The sequence below is a fragment of the Ranitomeya imitator genome, chromosome 2, assembly GCF_032444005.1.
Source record: "Ranitomeya imitator isolate aRanImi1 chromosome 2, aRanImi1.pri, whole genome shotgun sequence".
Lineage (NCBI taxonomy): Eukaryota > Metazoa > Chordata > Amphibia > Anura > Dendrobatidae > Ranitomeya > Ranitomeya imitator.
In genome coordinates, this window is record NC_091283.1 from 558,597,778 (window position 1) to 558,614,921 (window position 17,144).

The 17,144-nt window shown below is 42.1% G+C and overlaps 1 protein-coding gene across 3 annotated transcripts in view; it reads left to right on the forward strand.

The window, feature by feature from the left end:
• The window catches only part of MYO15B (myosin XVB), a 175,756-nt gene that overhangs the window by 59,279 nt on the left and 99,333 nt on the right, over nucleotides 1-17,144 (forward strand). For 2 of the 3 annotated variants that reach the window (XM_069752027.1, XM_069752029.1), the window contains exons 23-30: nucleotides 1,628-1,703; nucleotides 1,937-2,055; nucleotides 3,787-3,905; nucleotides 3,990-4,131; nucleotides 4,217-4,328; nucleotides 4,520-4,674; nucleotides 10,328-10,446; nucleotides 11,629-11,692. In XM_069752027.1, coding sequence (XP_069608128.1) covers nucleotides 1,628-1,703; nucleotides 1,937-2,055; nucleotides 3,787-3,905; nucleotides 3,990-4,131; nucleotides 4,217-4,328; nucleotides 4,520-4,674; nucleotides 10,328-10,446; nucleotides 11,629-11,692 — 906 coding nt within the window. The remainder of the gene's footprint in view (nucleotides 1-1,627; nucleotides 1,704-1,936; nucleotides 2,056-3,786; nucleotides 3,906-3,989; nucleotides 4,132-4,216; nucleotides 4,329-4,519; nucleotides 4,675-10,327; nucleotides 10,447-11,628; nucleotides 11,693-17,144) is intronic. The other variant, XM_069752028.1, reaches the window with a different exon arrangement.

A 17,144-nucleotide genomic window follows, 5' to 3' on the forward strand; every position in this document is an offset into this window, starting at 1 on the left:
GCTAATACAACATATGAAATATCTGTCCATATGCCATAATAGCTTTTGACCATCGAGAGTCGGAGCACTCTCACAATTGTGCCATCCATGTATAACCTTGATAGCAGTGACTCCCATGTAGAAGAAGTTGTGTTTGCTGAGACAACTCCCCTTAAATAATTAACAATGATTATACACATGAAATAGCTGTTGGTCAAATGCTTGATGAAAAGCTAACCCTCCCAACTTTCCGATATACATGAATGCCCAGCTCAGATGAGCATTTATGTGTTTTCATCGGGCTAAGAGGAGAGAGCTTCTATCTGACAGCTTATCTCCCATGAAAACAAATGGATTGGGTCCTTAAATTTAAAGTTGCCAATCACGATATACTCCAAAAGAAGATGTCGGGAGAAGACCCCAATACACATCCAGTGGTGAGCCATTACTTCCGAAGCCAGCATGTATGACTTACTGTCATCTAATGTCTATGGGGGCCTTAAATCTTACACATATCTATCTATTTCTCTACTATTATTCTTTTTGGCTTTGGGAAACCTTCTCCAATAATAATTCATAACCATTTTATTTCTATAGCGCTAACATATTCCACAGCACTGTACATTTTAGAGGGGACTTGTACAGACAATAAAAGACATTGCAGCATAACTATAATCACATAAATCAACAGATACCAAGAGGAATGAGGGCCCTGCTCGCAAGCTTACAATCTATGAGGAAATAGGGGAAACACGAAAGGTGGATGGTAACATAGTAACATAGTTAGTAGTAAGGCCGAAAAAAGACATTTGTCCATCCAGTTCAGCCTATATTCCATCATAATAAATCCCCAGATCTACGTCCTTCTACAGTACCTAATAATTGTATGATACAATATTGTTCTGCTCCAGGAAGACATCCAGGCCTCTCTTGAACCCCTCGACTGAGTTCGCCATCACCACCTCCTCAGGCAAGCAATTCCAGATTCTCACTGCCCTAACAGTAAAGAATCCTCTTCTATGTTGGTGGAAAAACCTTCTCTCCTCCAGACGCAAAGAATGCCCCCTTGTGCCCGTCACCTTCCTTGGTATAAACAGATCCTCAGCGAGATATTTGTATTGTCCCCTTATATACTTATACATGGTTATTAGATCGCCCCTCAGTCGTCTTTTTTCTAGACTAAATAATCCTAATTTCGCTAATCTATCTGGGTATTGTAGTTCTCCAATCCCCTTTATTAATTTTGTTGCCCTCCTTTGTACTCTCTCTAGTTCCATTATATCCTTACTGAGCACCGGTGCCCAAAACTGGACACAGTACTCCATGTGCGGTCTAACTAGGGATTTGTACAGAGGCAGTATAATGCTCTCATCATGTGTATCCAGACCTCTTTTAATGCACCCCATGATCCTGTTTGCCTTGGCAGCTGGTAACAATTGCTTTCATTGTTCAGACCAGCCATAATGTAATAAATCGGGTGTTCATGTACTGCTGCATGAACCGGTTACAGCCAAAATGTGTAAAAGTACAGACACAGAGGGCTATTAACTGCATAAAGTGTGTGGGAACAGATGATACATACTGCAATATACTTTCCAAATGGGGAATAACATCTCTGTAAAAATGTCTCTGCATTTTGTCATCCTAGATAATTAGGGACACTTATTCAGACAATTGTTTTAAACTATCTCGAGAGGAAAGGAGGAAGATGAAAGATTTTTTAAGTAAGTATGAGAACAGAATCTCGATTTTATTACTTTTGAGGAGAAAAGTTGTAATACAGCTCTATGAGAGAAGCAAATATAGGATAATTTTTTAGAATTTTTTACTAAAGAATTATCTGATTACACATGATGGAATCAAATCCAATTTTGGTTCCTAGACAGTAGATAACTTCAAGCTGTAATATATGCAAGTGCAAAGTATAAGTAACAAACCAAGAATATTTTCTTATCAGATGAGTTCCAGGTCGGAAGTGGTGCCAGTTCAATATTGGACGAGTCCATCAAGAAACGTGTTGTCATAGCTGCCCGGGATAACTGGGAGAATTACTTTTCCCGCCTCTTCAGTGTGAGTGTGAGTAAATTTCTCAAAATGCATGGTATTCCACCAGTAATAATGCAATTTTATTTGTAGCTACATTAGTTTTTGAGCTGATTACACTGTATGTTATTCCTCTAGACTTGGTGGTATATACAAGTGCTTCTCAATAAAATAGAATATCATCAAAAAGTTAATTTATGTCAGTTCATCAATACAAAAAGTGAAACTCATATATTATATAGAGTTATTACAAACAGAGTGTTCTATTTCAAGTGTTTATTTCTGTTAATGTTGATGATTATGACTTACAGCCAATGAAAACCCAAAAGTCATTATCTTAGTAAATTAGATTAATTAACAAAAACCACCTGCAAAGGCTTCCTAAGCACTTGAAAAGGTCCCTTAGTCTGTTTCAGTAGGCTCCACAATCATGGGGAAGACTACTGACTTGACTGATGTCCAGAAGGAAGTCATTAGGAGGGTAAGCTACAAGAGGTCTTTGCTAAAGAAGCTGGCTGTTCACAGAGTGCTGTATCCAAGCATATTAATGGAAAGTTGAGTGGAAGAAAAAAGTGTGGTAGAGAAAGGTGCACAAGCAACCAGAATAGCCGCAGCCTTGAAGGATTGTTAAGAAAAGGCTATTCAAAAATTTGGGGGAGATTCACAAGGAGAGGACTTCTGCTGGAATCATTGCTTCAAGAGCCATCACACACATATGTATCCAGGACATGGGCTACAAGTGTCGCATTCCTTGTGTCAAGCCACTCGTGACCAATAGACAACACCAAAAGCGTCTTACCTGGGCCAGGGAGAAAAATAATTGGACTGTTGCATTTCATTTGGAAATCAAGGTCCCAGAGTCTGGAGGAAGAGTGGAGAGGCACACAATCCAAGCTGATTGAAGTCTAGTGTGATGTTTCCGTAATCAATGATGGACTGGGGAGCCATGTCTTCTGCTGGTGTAAGTCCACTGTGTTTTATTAAGACCGAAGTCAGCCAGCCGTCTACCAGGAAATTTTAGAGCACTTTATGCTTCCCTCTGCTGACAAGCTTTTTGGAGATGGAAATGTAATTCTCCAGTAGGACTTGGCACCTGTCCACACTGCCAAAAGTATGAAAAGGAGGTTTAAAAACAACAGTATCACTGTGTTTGATTTGCTGGCAAACTAGCCTGACCTTAACCACATAGAGAATCTATGGGGTATTGTCAAGAGGAAGACGAGAAACACCAAACCCAACAATGCAGATGAGCTGAAGGCTGCTATCAAAGCAACCTGGGCTTCCATAACACCTCAGCAGTGCCACAGGCTGATCGTCTCCATGCCATGCCACATTGATGCAGTAATTGATGCAAAAGGAGCCCCGACCAAGTATTGAGTGCATTTACTGAATATACATCTCAGTAGGCAAACATTTCAGATTTTAAAATCCTTTTTCAAGCTGGTGTTATAAAGTATTCTAATTTACTGAAATCATTCGGGTTTTCATTGTCTGTAAGCTATAATCATCAACATTATCATAAACAAACACTTGAAATAGATCACTCTGTTTGTAATGACTCTATATTATACATGAGTTTCACTTTTTGTATTGAAGAACTGAAATAAATCAACTTTTTGATGATATTCTAATTTAGTGAGAAGCACCTGTAATTCATCAGCAAGTCTGTGTCATATTGGGGAAAAAGAAAAAAAAAAGAAAATGTTCTGATGACCCTTGATGATGATCCATGCCAAGATTAATAGTGTCTTCTGTTATTTGTAGTTGGATGATGATAGAGACCAGCTTATCATTGGAGTTTCCCACAGAGGTTTTAGGCTTCTGAAGGAAGTGAATGCAACCGGAATCCAACAACGACATCTGAAGACTTTGTGCAGCTACAGGTGAGCTGAAGAATGAGGATGCAGAGCAGTTCGGAGATATGACTAGCATAGAATACGTTAACATAAATACATTCTTGTGTTTAGTTTTGCAGATATTCTTGCTATCGAAAAGTTAGATTTTCGTACTCTGCACTTTAGTCTGCGAAATGAGGATCTGCAGGTACATTCTAAAAATGCTCAGGCTCTTAAGGCTTTGCTAGAGACCTTCTTGCAAGAATTGGTGAAGGTGAGAAAAGGACAGTAGTAAACCTACTGTAGGTAGAGGTATAATACCTTATAAAAAATGTACTAATTTTGTTCTATTTAATAAGGACTCAAACCACGTAGTTGCACTGCAGAGTCATATAACTGATGACAAGAGTCTTCTTCAATTCAAAAAGGGTGACATCATAAAAGTTCTTCCAATGGATGGACATGAACCAGGTACTTTTGGAGTCCCATCAAATTAGTCTGGACTTATTACAATAGCTTATATGTAAATATTCTTCATTCTTCTCTATTGTGTAAGCTATATAAAATGTACAATTACTGAGAACAAGTATGGTGTTAAATAATAAAAGGAAATGAATATGCATTAGAGGGAGCTAACCTCTTGCCCCACTTGTCTTACACAGGTTGGCTGTTCGGTTCTCTTGGGGGTCGTACTGGTCTTTTTCCTTTTCGATATGTGCAAGCAGCTGCTGCCCCCGACTACCACAGTGTGGAGAAGAGAGACAACTGGGAAAATAAAAGTCAACCTCGAGGACTCCAGAGGACAGTAAGCAAGGAGGTGAGATCAGAGGAGTCACAGAAATACTAGCTTAGCACTTGTTCACACATTGCGTTTTTTGCTGTGAAAAAACATTGTCTTTTACTGTATAATCAAAGCGAATGAGATTTCTAAAATCTCATGCACATGCTGCTTATTTTTTCCTTGAAGATTTATATCTGAAACATGTCAATTCTTTCAGCACTTTTATAGTATTTTCCAGCCCATTAAATGAATGGGTGGAAAACGCATCAAAATGCAACAAACTAAGCATTTTTCCTGCCAAGAGAAATGGTTTTAGTGCAGAAATTTCTGCTGCAAGTTATCAACATGTGCATATGCAGTGGGGGAAATAAGTATTTGCTGATTTTTTTAAGTTTGTCCATGAACAGTCTATAATTTTAAGAGTAGGTTAATTTTAACATTGAGAGATAGAATGTCAAAAATAAAATCCAGAAAATCACATAGTATAAATTATATACATTTATTTGCATTTTGCAGTGAGAAATAAGTATTTGATCTCTCTGACAAACAAGACACAATAGTTGGTGACAAAACCTTTGTTGGCAAGCACAGCAGTCACGCGTTTTTTGTAGTTGATGATGAGGTTTGCGCACATGTCAGGAGGAATTTTAGTCCACTCCTCTTTGCAGATCATCTCTAACTCATTAAGATTTTGAGGCAGTCGCTTCGCAACTCGGAGATTCACCTCCACCAGTTTTCTATGGGATTAAGGTCTGCAGACTGGCTAGGCCACTCCATGACCTTAATGTGCTTCTTTTTGAGCCACTCCTTTGTTGCCTTGGCTGTATGTTTTGGGTCATTATCTTGCTGGAAGACCCAGTCACGACCCATTTTTAATGTCCTGGCAGAGGGATGGAGATTGTCACTCAGGATTTTACGGTACATGGCTCCATCCATTCTCCCATTGATGCGGTGAAGTAGTCCTGTGCCCTTAGCAGCGAAACACCCCCAAAAAAAAATGTTTCCACCTCCATGCTTGACAGTGCGAACTGTGTTCTTTGGGTCATAGGCAGCATTTCTCTTCCTCCAAACACGGTGAGTTGAGTTAATGCCAAAAACCTCAATTTTTGTCTCATCTGACCACAGCACATTTTCCCAATTACTCACATAATCATCCAGGTGTTCATTGGCAAACTTCAGATGGGCCTGCACATGTGCCTTCTTGAGCAGGGGGACCTTTCAGGCACTGCAGGATTTTAAACCTTTACGGCGTAATGTATTAGCAACGTTTTCCTTGGTGACTATGGTCCTAGCTGCCTTGAGATTTTTAACAAGTCCCCCCCCTCCATGTAGTTTAGGCTGATCTCTCACCCTCCTCATGATCAAGGATACCCCACGGGGTGAGATTTTGCATGGTGCCCCAGATCGATGTCGATTGACAGTCATTTTGTTTTTCTTCCAGTTTCTTACTATTGCACGAACAGTTGTCTCCTTCTCACCCAGTGCCTTACTTATGGTTTTGTAGCCCATTCCAGCTTTGTGCAGGTTTATGATCTTGTCCCTGACATCCTTATAAAGCTCATGGGTCTTGCCCATGTGGTAGAGGTTAGAGTCTGACTGATTAATTGAGTCTGTGGACAGGAGTCTTATGAAGGTGACTATGTAAGACAGCGGTCTTTAATGCAGGTAACGAGTTGATTAGGAGCATCTAACTCATCTGTAGGAGCCAGAACTCTTAATGATTGGTAGGGGATCAAATACTTTTTCTCACTGCAAAATGCAAATCAATTTATATAATTTAAACAATGTGAATTTCTGGATTTTATTTTTGATATTATATATTTCAATGTTAAAATTAACCTACCCTTAAAATTATGGATTGTTCATGTCCTTGTCAGTGGGCATATAGTTAGTAAATAACTTGGCACTCAACTTAGTGGATCGTGATAATAAAGAAAAATAATTTTATTACTTGAATAGCAGCCCAGCATAAACGTTTCGGTCAAACATTTAGACCTTCTTCAGTAAACCGACTGCTGGTATAATGGAGAGTATAGGGCACTGATATATGTAGATAGGGTCCTATGGTGGAGTTTTTGCAGGACCTCTAAGATTGAAGCAATTATCCAAGTAAATAGAACGTGTGCGTATTTCCGTTCCAAATAGGCTTGAAAGATAATAAGCTAGTATAAATAACTTAAGAGGTACTGGAATACTGCCAAGAAGCACGGGATATGGAGAAATGTCCAACTGAATGGCCTGGAGTTATATAATCCTGGCCAAAAGGGTGGTACATATAGGCACAGAGTACCGGAGACGCGGTGAAAATCTAATGCACAGGGCTTTGTGAGAAGGCTTCAAAAGGCAAGTCTCATAGGGAAGGTGCGCTGAGGATCTGTTCCGGTATAAGATAGGCAGGAGGTGAACATCAACGCGGTGTCCGCCGCTAGTTGAATGCCACTTGTCAGTGGGCAAACTTACAAAATCAACAAGGGATCAAATACTTATTTCTCCCACTGTATCTTTAAATGTTTTTCCTCTTTTTGAAGAGTGGACCCCAAATGCTCTAAAATACCTAAAATATCAAACAGACAAAGCATTCACCTTCCCCCTGGTCCAGGGCTGGATAGCCCCTCCTGCTTGGGTCTCAGTGTTTGGGCTGCAGTGCTGACGTCACGTCTACAGAGCGCATCACCATTGTAGTCAATTAGTGAGTTCAGTGACTCGTTCCATCTGACTCCACACGGCCGCTGAGCTCAGTGACTATCTACATTGGTAGATTGGGAGCCGCACGATTGGCTGGGTGAGTACCTGTTCTGTTTGTTATTTTAGGTATTTTAATCCCTCAACCCTTGGGCCATTTTCCATTTTTGAGTTTTTGTTTTTTGCTCCCCTTCTTCCCAGAGCCATAACTTTTTTTTTCTCTGTCAATATGGCCATGTGAGGGCTTGTTTTTTGCGAGACAAGTTGTACTTTTGAACAACACCATTGGTTTTAACATATCGTGCACTGGAAAACAGGAGAAAAAAATTCCAAATGCGGTGAAATTTCAAAAAAGTGCTATTCTCTCAGGGCTGAGATCTCATCTCCTGAGATCTTGGTGCCATCTGTGCATGCGCCGCCCCCGGCAGCCGTTTTCCTGGAGTCCAACATATTGGAAACCATGGAACTGTGGGGGCTCTGGCCTTTCACAAAATGTCAGCAGAGTCCTCGCAGCACCGCCATCATCCCTGCCTGCTGCCTGCAGCAACGGTGCCGGTAAGGTATATCCGCATTATAAGATGCATCTCCATTTTCCCCCAAAATTTTGGGGGAAAAAAGTATGTCTTATAATCCGAAAAATACGGTATATATTGGCTTCTGTCACCATTTTGGGAGACTTGTAACTTTTTATTTTTTTTATCACTGGACCAGCATGAAGGCTTGCTTGAAAGCATATTTGTTGTTTTATTTTTTATTTCATAAATCAATAGTACACATGAAGATAAGTAACTGTGTAATATATCTTATCAGAGAAATCTGCTTCTTTACCAAAATTGATCTGTTATTATCAAAATTCTCACTGCTGAGGTAAAATCTGTATTTGGTGAAGACAGACTTTCCCATTACTGAGGTAGGAGATGGAAGGTGCTACTGATAAAATTCTTTGTAGACTGGAAGAAGGAGGAGCTAGAGATAGCACTCCTCCTCCTTCCTCCTCCTCCTACTCTTCCTCCTTCCTCCTATCTAGATGGAATGTTATCAATATCAGCTGCCATCTCCTATCTCAGCACCCCCAGAACAGTTGCTCTAAATCCTGGAGGTGCTACTGCAGCTGAATTTGCCTTGATACCTCAGTTGTGGATTTCACAACCCCAGAAGGAGAGCAGTTTTCTGTTTCTTCACCTTCTACTTGTCTACTAGATAAGACCAACTTGCGCTTGTTGTCTCCCTGTTTTTGCCCATAAAGAGTATTTAGTGTCCTTTTGATACTGCATATTTTTGCGCCATACAGTTTCGGCAAAGTTAATGGGATTTATTGAGATCTCACCCCCACTGTGCTTTTTTATGCTGTGGAAACGAACCTGCACTACGAATAATAATAACTCTTATTTCTATAGCGCCAACATATTTCACAGCAGAGAGGATTTGTACAGACAATAAAGACATTACTGAGTAACACATAATTCAACAGATACCAAGAATATTGAGGGCCCTGCTCTCAAGCTTACAATCTTTGAGAAAATATGGGAGACATGACAGGTAAAGGGTAAAACGTGCCCATATTGTATGGTCTAGTCATCTATACAATAAATAGGGTATTCATATAATGCTGTGTGAACCGGTCACCAACCAGTATATGTACAAGTACAGATACAGGGGGCTGTTTGGTGCGTGGGTGGAGGGTGTGTGAACAGATGCTATGAAGGTCCTGATTTGGAAGAAAATTTTGTAAGAGTAAAACAGGAATTATTAGTTAGAAAAGTGATATGAGGCGATGGGTCAGTCTTAAAAAAATAGATTTTTAGGCCACATTTAAGACTGTTGGAATTGGGAATTAACAGAATTGTCTTGGGTAGTGCATTCCAGAGAATTGGCGAAGCATGAGAGAGATCTTGGAGACAGGAGTGGGTGGTTCGGATTATTGAGGATGTTAGCCTTAATTTATTAGCAGAACGGATTTGACGTGTGCATGAATTTGAAATCTGCAACATCTCAATTTCCCTTACGGAAAATAAAAGTATTATTTGCAGACTTTCCCCATAAATTTGAATGAGATGGGGTGCATTAAAAGAGGTCTGGATACACATGATGAGAGCATAATACTGCCTCTGTACAAATCCCTAGTTAGACCGCACATGGAGTACTGTGTCCAGTTTTGGGCACCGGTGCTCAGGAGGATATAATGGAACTAGAGAGAGTACAAAGGAGGGCAACAAAATTAATAAAGGGGATTGGAGAACTACAATACCCAGATAGATTAGCGAAATTAGGATTATTTAGTCTAGAAAAAAGACGACTGAGGGGCGATCTAATAACCATGTATAAGTATATAAGGGGACAATACAAATATCTCGCTGAGGATCTGTTTATACCAAGGAAGGTGACGGGCACAAGGGGGCATTCTTTGCGTCTGGAGGAGAGAAGGTTTTTCCACCAACATAGAAGAGGATTCTTTACTGTTAGGGCAGTGAGAATCTGGAATTGCTTGCCTGAGGAGGTGGTGATGGCGAACTCAGTCGAGGGGTTCAAGAGAGGCCTGGATGTCTTCCTGGAGCAGAACAATATTGTATCATACAATTAGGTTCTGTAGAAGGACGTAGATCTGGGGATTTATTATGATGGAATATAGGCTGAACTGGATGGACAAATGTCTTTTTTCGGCCTTACTAACTATGTTACTATGTTACTATGTTACTATGAAGAAAAAAATCCATAGAGGTAAAAAAATCACAAAAAACACGTGTTTTAGTGAGTTTCCACAGAGGAACTCCTGTTACATCTAACTAACAGGAAGTATCTTAAACAAAGTAGCTTTATTTAAAATATGACATACCAAAAACAGACAAAATCCATAGCTGAAAAAATGCAATAAAAACGCATGTAAAAAAAAAAGTACTCAAAAATAGAAAAAAAAACAAGTAACCTAAATTAGCTAATAGGAGTAGAAATGTTGAGGAAAATCTTACCTTTATTGTCTGTAAATTTGAGTCATATTTTATTTTTACAGAGCAATCCTGTGATCGAAGCGTCTGTAAGAACAGCAAGCTCTTCACCATTACCAGTGGAGGACAGTCATTACACTATGGTTGAGTTTGCTTTAAAATATTTTCGAGAAGCACAGAGCATGTAAGTAATTTGCAATCCAGTTGTTCTTTTGTATATGAGGACTAAATGCAATAAATGCAAATATTGCATATAATAATAATAGTAGTAAGAAGAATACTAAACACCTAAGGCCGTGCACACACAATAGTTTCGTTGCAGAATTTTAGCACAATGCATTGCAGTTGAGATTTCCAAAAACGTATTCACATGCTGCAGAAAGTTTGCTTAATGCTGACATTTTTGTTCTCTCTATTGTTTTTTTTCTTATATCTATGTTACAAATAACATGTAAGGCTAAGACCCTGTTCCCATCGCATTTGAAGCTCTTGCCATATTCACTAAACATTAGTGTTGAGCGATACCTTCCGATATCGGGAAATATCGGGATCGGATTGGATCGGCCAATATCCAAAAAATATTGGATATCGCCGATATCGATACCGGAAACCAATGCAAGTCAATGGGACACAAATATCAGAATGAAAATAGGCCCTTTCTTTCCCTGCACATCCAGTTCCAGAGGGGGGAAGAGTGTGGGCGGTGCATGGGCGGAGACTGCGTGTCTGTGTGGGACCGTGGGGGGTCTGTGCGGGCCTGCCGGGGGTCTGCACGGGCCTCTCAGGGGTCTGTGCGGCCTGCCGGGGGTCTGTGAGGGCCTGGCAGGGGTCTGTAGGGGCCTCTCGGGGGTCTGTGCGGCCTGCCGGGGGTCTGTGCGGCCTGCCGGGGGTCTGTACGGGCCTCTCGGGGATCTGATTGCATCATGTGAAGATATACAAAATTTTCCTTTGGTCCCTGTCTAGACAGTACATGTCTTTATAGCACAAAATAGTTTATTTATTTATATAGCACCATTAATTCCATAGCACTTTACAGACATTATCAGCATGGTCCCAATTGGGCTCACAATCTAGATTCCCTATCACTATGTCTTCGAAGTGTGGGAGGAAACCGGAGAACCTGGAGAAAACCCACACAAACACAAAGAGAACATACAAACTCCTTGCAGATGTTGTCCTTGGTGGGATTTGAACCCAGCACCGCAGCGCTTATGGAATAATTTAGTAAATTACATGTAAGCCTATGGGTGACAGATGCCATGTAGTACAGTGATATAAAGAGGACCATCTACATGACCTTGCTGTTTAGAAGATTTGTCATTATTCTCGTCATTTAAACAATGCTACCTATCTGTTGCTGCTGCAGGCTTGGCTGGAAAGGAATGGCTGCAGAAGGAAAGAAAGCGGTTGAGTTGGTGCAACACACAAAGGTAGGACGTGACCTCATAAAACCCATTCACACAATAAAGAGATATCACGCTTTTAGTATTGGATGAAAATGGCCGTGTAGTTTATTTAGGGTTACATAAAAATTAACTCAAATGTCCAATAAATAAATTCCTCAATTCACAATCCAAATTTCCAAACTTTCCAATAAACCAATCCACCCATAAATGGGTGATTTTCCCACAAGCAAACTACACGATGGTAAAATAGATTAAACAACGGGAGGGAGGGTGGGCTCTTCTTTTTCTTCTGGCGATGGCAGAATGAGGAAAAATCCATACAGCAGGAGTTTATATAATTCAAAAAAGAGCGCCAAATACACCAGCAGCCAATAGAAAACCGTTAAAATAGGCGCCAAAGAAACCAGAAAAAACTGGATAATACCATCCTTTAATCTTCACAAAAAATAGCTTAACCTTTCTTTGACCCATTATAAGAAACAACCATACAAATGAGTAATTGTAGGGTCTATGAGGCCATGAGACCCCCGCCATATTTCTCTGCATATTTAAGCGGGGGGAGGGGCTAACATTAGATTCCAGTCAGTGGTGTGACTTGAAGATCGTGGGCTCCAATGCAAATTCTCAGGGCTCCCAAGTAACATAGGTTTTTAATAGAATCAGTCTTCTCATGTAGGACAAAGGGAGCTTTTGGACCCTCTAAGTTCCAAGGCACAGGTACAACTGTATCCACTGCTCCTGTACCAGTGTCAGTAGTCTGTCAATGGGGTTGAAATATGACTGTATTCTCATTACATTTTCCATTCTGCTCAATATACTTTTCCTCACTATATTAATAACCATCTGTTTTTTGTAATGTTTTTCCTTCCAGAACTAATTTTGATTCTCTGTTTTACCTTAACCATATCCATATTTCACCACAGATATCTACTGTATTACAAAGCTTCCTACACATCTTGCTAGCCGACATTACTGTTATTCTCTATTTACTAAACCACTTCAGTTCCCCTCCAGCATACAGTACCCTAGCATCTTACCCCATAGCGCCTCCCCTAACAACCAGTCTTTGGCCCCAAAGTGTTTTCATTACTGACTACCACCTTCTCAGCATGTCATTTGTAGCTCACAAAGTTATCTCCACTCGTTCAGTATTTGGTGAGTTTTTTTACCTCAGTATTTGTAAGCCAAAACCAGGAGTGGAACAATCAGAGGAAAAGTATAATAGAAACACGTCACCACTTCTGTATTCACCACCCACTCCTGGTTTTGGCTTACAGATACTGAGGTAAAAAAATCACCAGACATCACAATGTGCACACATGGCCTTACTCCATCATCTCATATCTCCAAGGCCTATCATCTTCATTTCAAAATTATACCTTAACCCCTTAACGACCGCCGATACGCCTTTTAACGGCGGCCGCTAAGGGTACTTAAACCACAGCGCCGTTAATTAACGGCGCTGTGGAAAAAGTCCATAGCGTCCCCCAGAGGCCGATTTTCTCCGGGGTCTCGGCTGCCGAGGGTAGCCGTAACCCCAGAGAACATGATTCGGGGGGTTTTTAACCCACCCCGCATTTGCGATCGCCGGCAATTAACCGTTTACCGGCGATCGCAAAAAAAAAAACAAAAAAAAAACGAGATCTCTTTTTAATTTCTCTGTCCTCCGATGTGAACGTACATCGGAGGACAGAGAAAAGGGGTCCCAGGTGGCCCCCCAATACTCACCTAGCTCCCCCGATGCTCCTCGTGTCTCCCGGTGGGCGCCGCCATCTTCAAAATGGCGGGCGCATGCGCAGTGCGCCCGCTGGCCGGCACCGGGAGAATCTTTGGGGTCTCGGCTGCCGGGGGTAGCCGAGACCCCAAAGAGCATGATCGGGGTCGGTATTACCGACCCCTGTTTTGCGATCGCCGGTAATTAACTGTTTACCGGCGACCGCAAAAAAAAAAAAAAAAAGTAAAGTGTAATTCTCTGTCCTCTGATGTGATCGCACATCAGAGGACAGAGAAATAGGGGGATTCGGGGACCCTAGCATACTCACCTAGGTCCCTGGATCCTCTTGCTGCTCCTCCTGGCCGCCGGCAGAAGAACATGGCGGACGCATGCCCAGTGCGCCCGCCATCTGTCTCCATCTGCCGGCCGGCAGGAGAACAGCAGTTGGGGCTAAAATTAGGGTTAGGGGTAGGGGTAGGGTTAGGGGTAGAGTTAGGGGTAGGGTTAGGGGTAGGGTTAGGGTTAGGGGTAGGGTTAGGGGTAGGGTTAGGGGTAGGGTTAGGGGTAGGGTTAGGGGTAGGGGAAGGGTTAGGGGTAGGGTTAGGGGTAGGGTTAGGGGTAGGGTTAGGGCTAGGGTTAGGGCTAGGGTTAGGGGTAGGGCTAGGGTTAGGGCTAGGGGTAGGGTTAGGGTTAGGGCTAGGGTTGGGGCTAAATTTAGGGTTAGGGTTGGGGCTAAATTTAGGGTTAGGGTTGGGGCTAAATTTAGGGTTAGGCTTCTTTCACACTTACGTCGGTACGGGGCCGTCGCAATGCGTCGGCCCGACATACCGACGCACGTTGTGAAAATTGTGCACAACGTGGGCAGCAGCTGTAGTTTTTCAACGCATCCGCTGCCCAATCTATGTCCTGGGGAGGAGGGGGCGGAGTTACGGCCACGCATGTGCGGTCAGAAATGGCGGATGCGACGTACAAAAAAACGTTTCATTGAACGTTTTTTTGTGCCGATGCTCCACCAAAACACAACTGATCCAGTGCACGACGGACGCGACGTGTGGCCATCCGTCACGATCCGTCGGCAATACAAGTCTATGGGCAAAAAACGCATCCTGCGGGCACATTTGCAGGATCCGTTTCTTGTCCAAAACGACGGATTGCGACGGAATGCCAAACGACGCAAGTGTGAAAGTAGCCTTAGGGCTAGGGTTAGGGTTGGGGCTAAAGTTAGGGCTAGGGTTGGGGCTAAAGTTAGGGTTAGAGCTGGGATTAGGGTTAGGGTTTGGATTAGGGTTGGTATTAGGGTTAGGGTTGGCATTAGGGTTACGCTTGGGATTAGGGTTAGGTTTGGGATTAGGGTTAAGGTTAGGGTTGTGATTAGGGGTGTATTGGGATTAGGGTTAGGTTTGAGGTTAGGGTTGAGATTAGGATTAGGGGTGTGTTGGATTTAGGGTTTTGATTAGGGTTATGGTTAGGGTTGACATTAGGGTTGTTTTGGGGTAAGGGTTGTGATTATGGTTAGGGTTAGTGATTAGGATTATGGATCAGGTTGGGATTAGGGTTAGGGGTGTGTTGGGGTTAGGGTTGGAGCTAGAATTGGGGGGTTTCCACTGTTTAGGTACATCAGGGGGTCTCCAAACACGACAGCCAATTTTGCGCTCAAAAAGTCAAATGGTGCTCCCTCCCTTCTGAGCTCTGCCGTGCGCCCAAACAGTGGGTTACCCCCACATATGGGGCATCAGCGTACTCGGGATAATTTGGACAACAACTTCTGGGGTCCAATTTCTCTTGTTACCCTTGTGAAAATAAAAACTTGGGGGCTACAAAATCTTTTTTGTGAAAAAAAAAAATATTTTTTATTTTCACGACTCTGCATTCTAAACTTCTGTGAAGCACTTGGGCATTCAAAGTTCTCACCACACATCTAGATAAGTTCCTTGGGGGGTCTAGTTTCCAAAATGGGGTCACTTGTGGGGGGTTACTACAGTTTAGGTACATCAGGGGCTCTGCAATCGCAACATAATGCCCACAGACCATTCTATCAAAGTCTGCATTCCATAAAGGCGCTCCTTCCCTTCCGAGCTCTGCCGTGCGCCCAAACAGTGGTTTACCCCCACATATGGCGCATCAGCGTACTCGGGATAAATTGGACAACAACTATTGCAGTCCAATTTCTCCTGTTACCCTTGTGAAAATAAAAACTTGGGGGCTACAATATCTTTTTTGTGGAAAAAAAATTTTTTTTTATTTTCACGACTCTGCATTCTAAACTTCTGTGAAGCACTTGGGCATTCAAAGTTCTCACCACACATCTAGATAAGTTCCTTGGGGGGTCTAGTTTCCAAAATGGGGTCACTTGTGGAGGGTTTCTACTGGTTAGGTACATCAGGGGCTCTGCAAACGCAACATAATACCCGCAGACCATTCTATCAAAGTCTGCATTCCAAAACGGCGCTCCTTCCTTCCGAGCTCTGCCGTGCGCCCAAACAGTGGTTTACCCCCACATATGGGGTACCAGCATACTCAGGACAAATTGGACAACAACTTTTGGGGTCCAATTTCTCTTGTTACCCTTGTGAAAATAAAAACTTGGGGGCTAAAAAATCTTTTTTGTGGAAAAAAAAAATATTTTTTATTTTCACGGCTCTGCATTATAAACTTCTGTGAAGCACTTGGGCATTCAAGGTTCTCACCACACATCTAGATAAGTTCCATGGGGGGTCTAGTTTCCAAAATGGGGTCACTTGTGGGGGATTTCTACTGTTTAGGCACATCAGGGGCTCTCCAAACGCGACATGGCGTCCGATCTCAATTCCAGCCAATTCTACATTGAAAAAGTAAAACGGCACTCTTTCTCTTCCAAGCTCTGCGGTGCGCCCAAACAGTGGTTTACCCTCACATATTGGGTATCAGCGTACTCAGGAGAAATTGCACAACAACCTTTGTGGTCTAATTTCTCCTGTTACCCTTGTGAAAATAAAAATTTGTGGGCAAAAAGATCATTTTTGTAGAAAAAATGCGATTTTTTTTTTTCACGGCTCTACGTTATAAACTTCTGTGAAGCACATGGGGGTTCAAAATGCTCGCCACACATCTAGATAAGTTCCTTAAGGGGTCTAGTTTCCAAAATGGTGTCACTTGTGGGTGGTTTCCACTGTTTAGGCACATCAGGGGCTCTCCAAACGCGACATGGCGTCCAATCTCAATTCCAGCCAATTCAACATTGAAAAAGTAAAACGGCGCTCCTTCTCTTCCAAGCTCTGCGGTGCGCCCAAACAGTGGTTTACCCTCACATATGGGGTATCGACGTATTCAGGAGAAATCGCACAACAACTTTTGTGGTCTAATTTCTCCTGTTACCCTTGTGAAAATAAGAATTTGTGGGCGAAAAGATCATTTTTGTGTAAACAAAAGCGATTTTTTATTTTCACGGCTCTACGTTATAAACTTCTGTGAAGCACTTGGGGGTTCAAAGTGCTCACCACACATCTAGATAAGTTCCTTAAGGGGTCTAGTTTCCAAAATGGTGTCACTTGTGGGGAGTTTCCACTGTTTAGGCACATCAGGGGCTCTCTAAACGTGACATGGCGTCCGATCTCAATTCCAGCCAATTCTGCATTGAAAAAGTCAAACGGCGCTCCTTCACTTCTAAGTTCTGCGGTGCGCCCTAACAGTGGTTTACCCCCACATATGGGGTATTGGCGTATTCAGAAGAAATTGCATAACAAAATTTATGGTTACATTTCTGTTTTTACACTTGTGAAAATA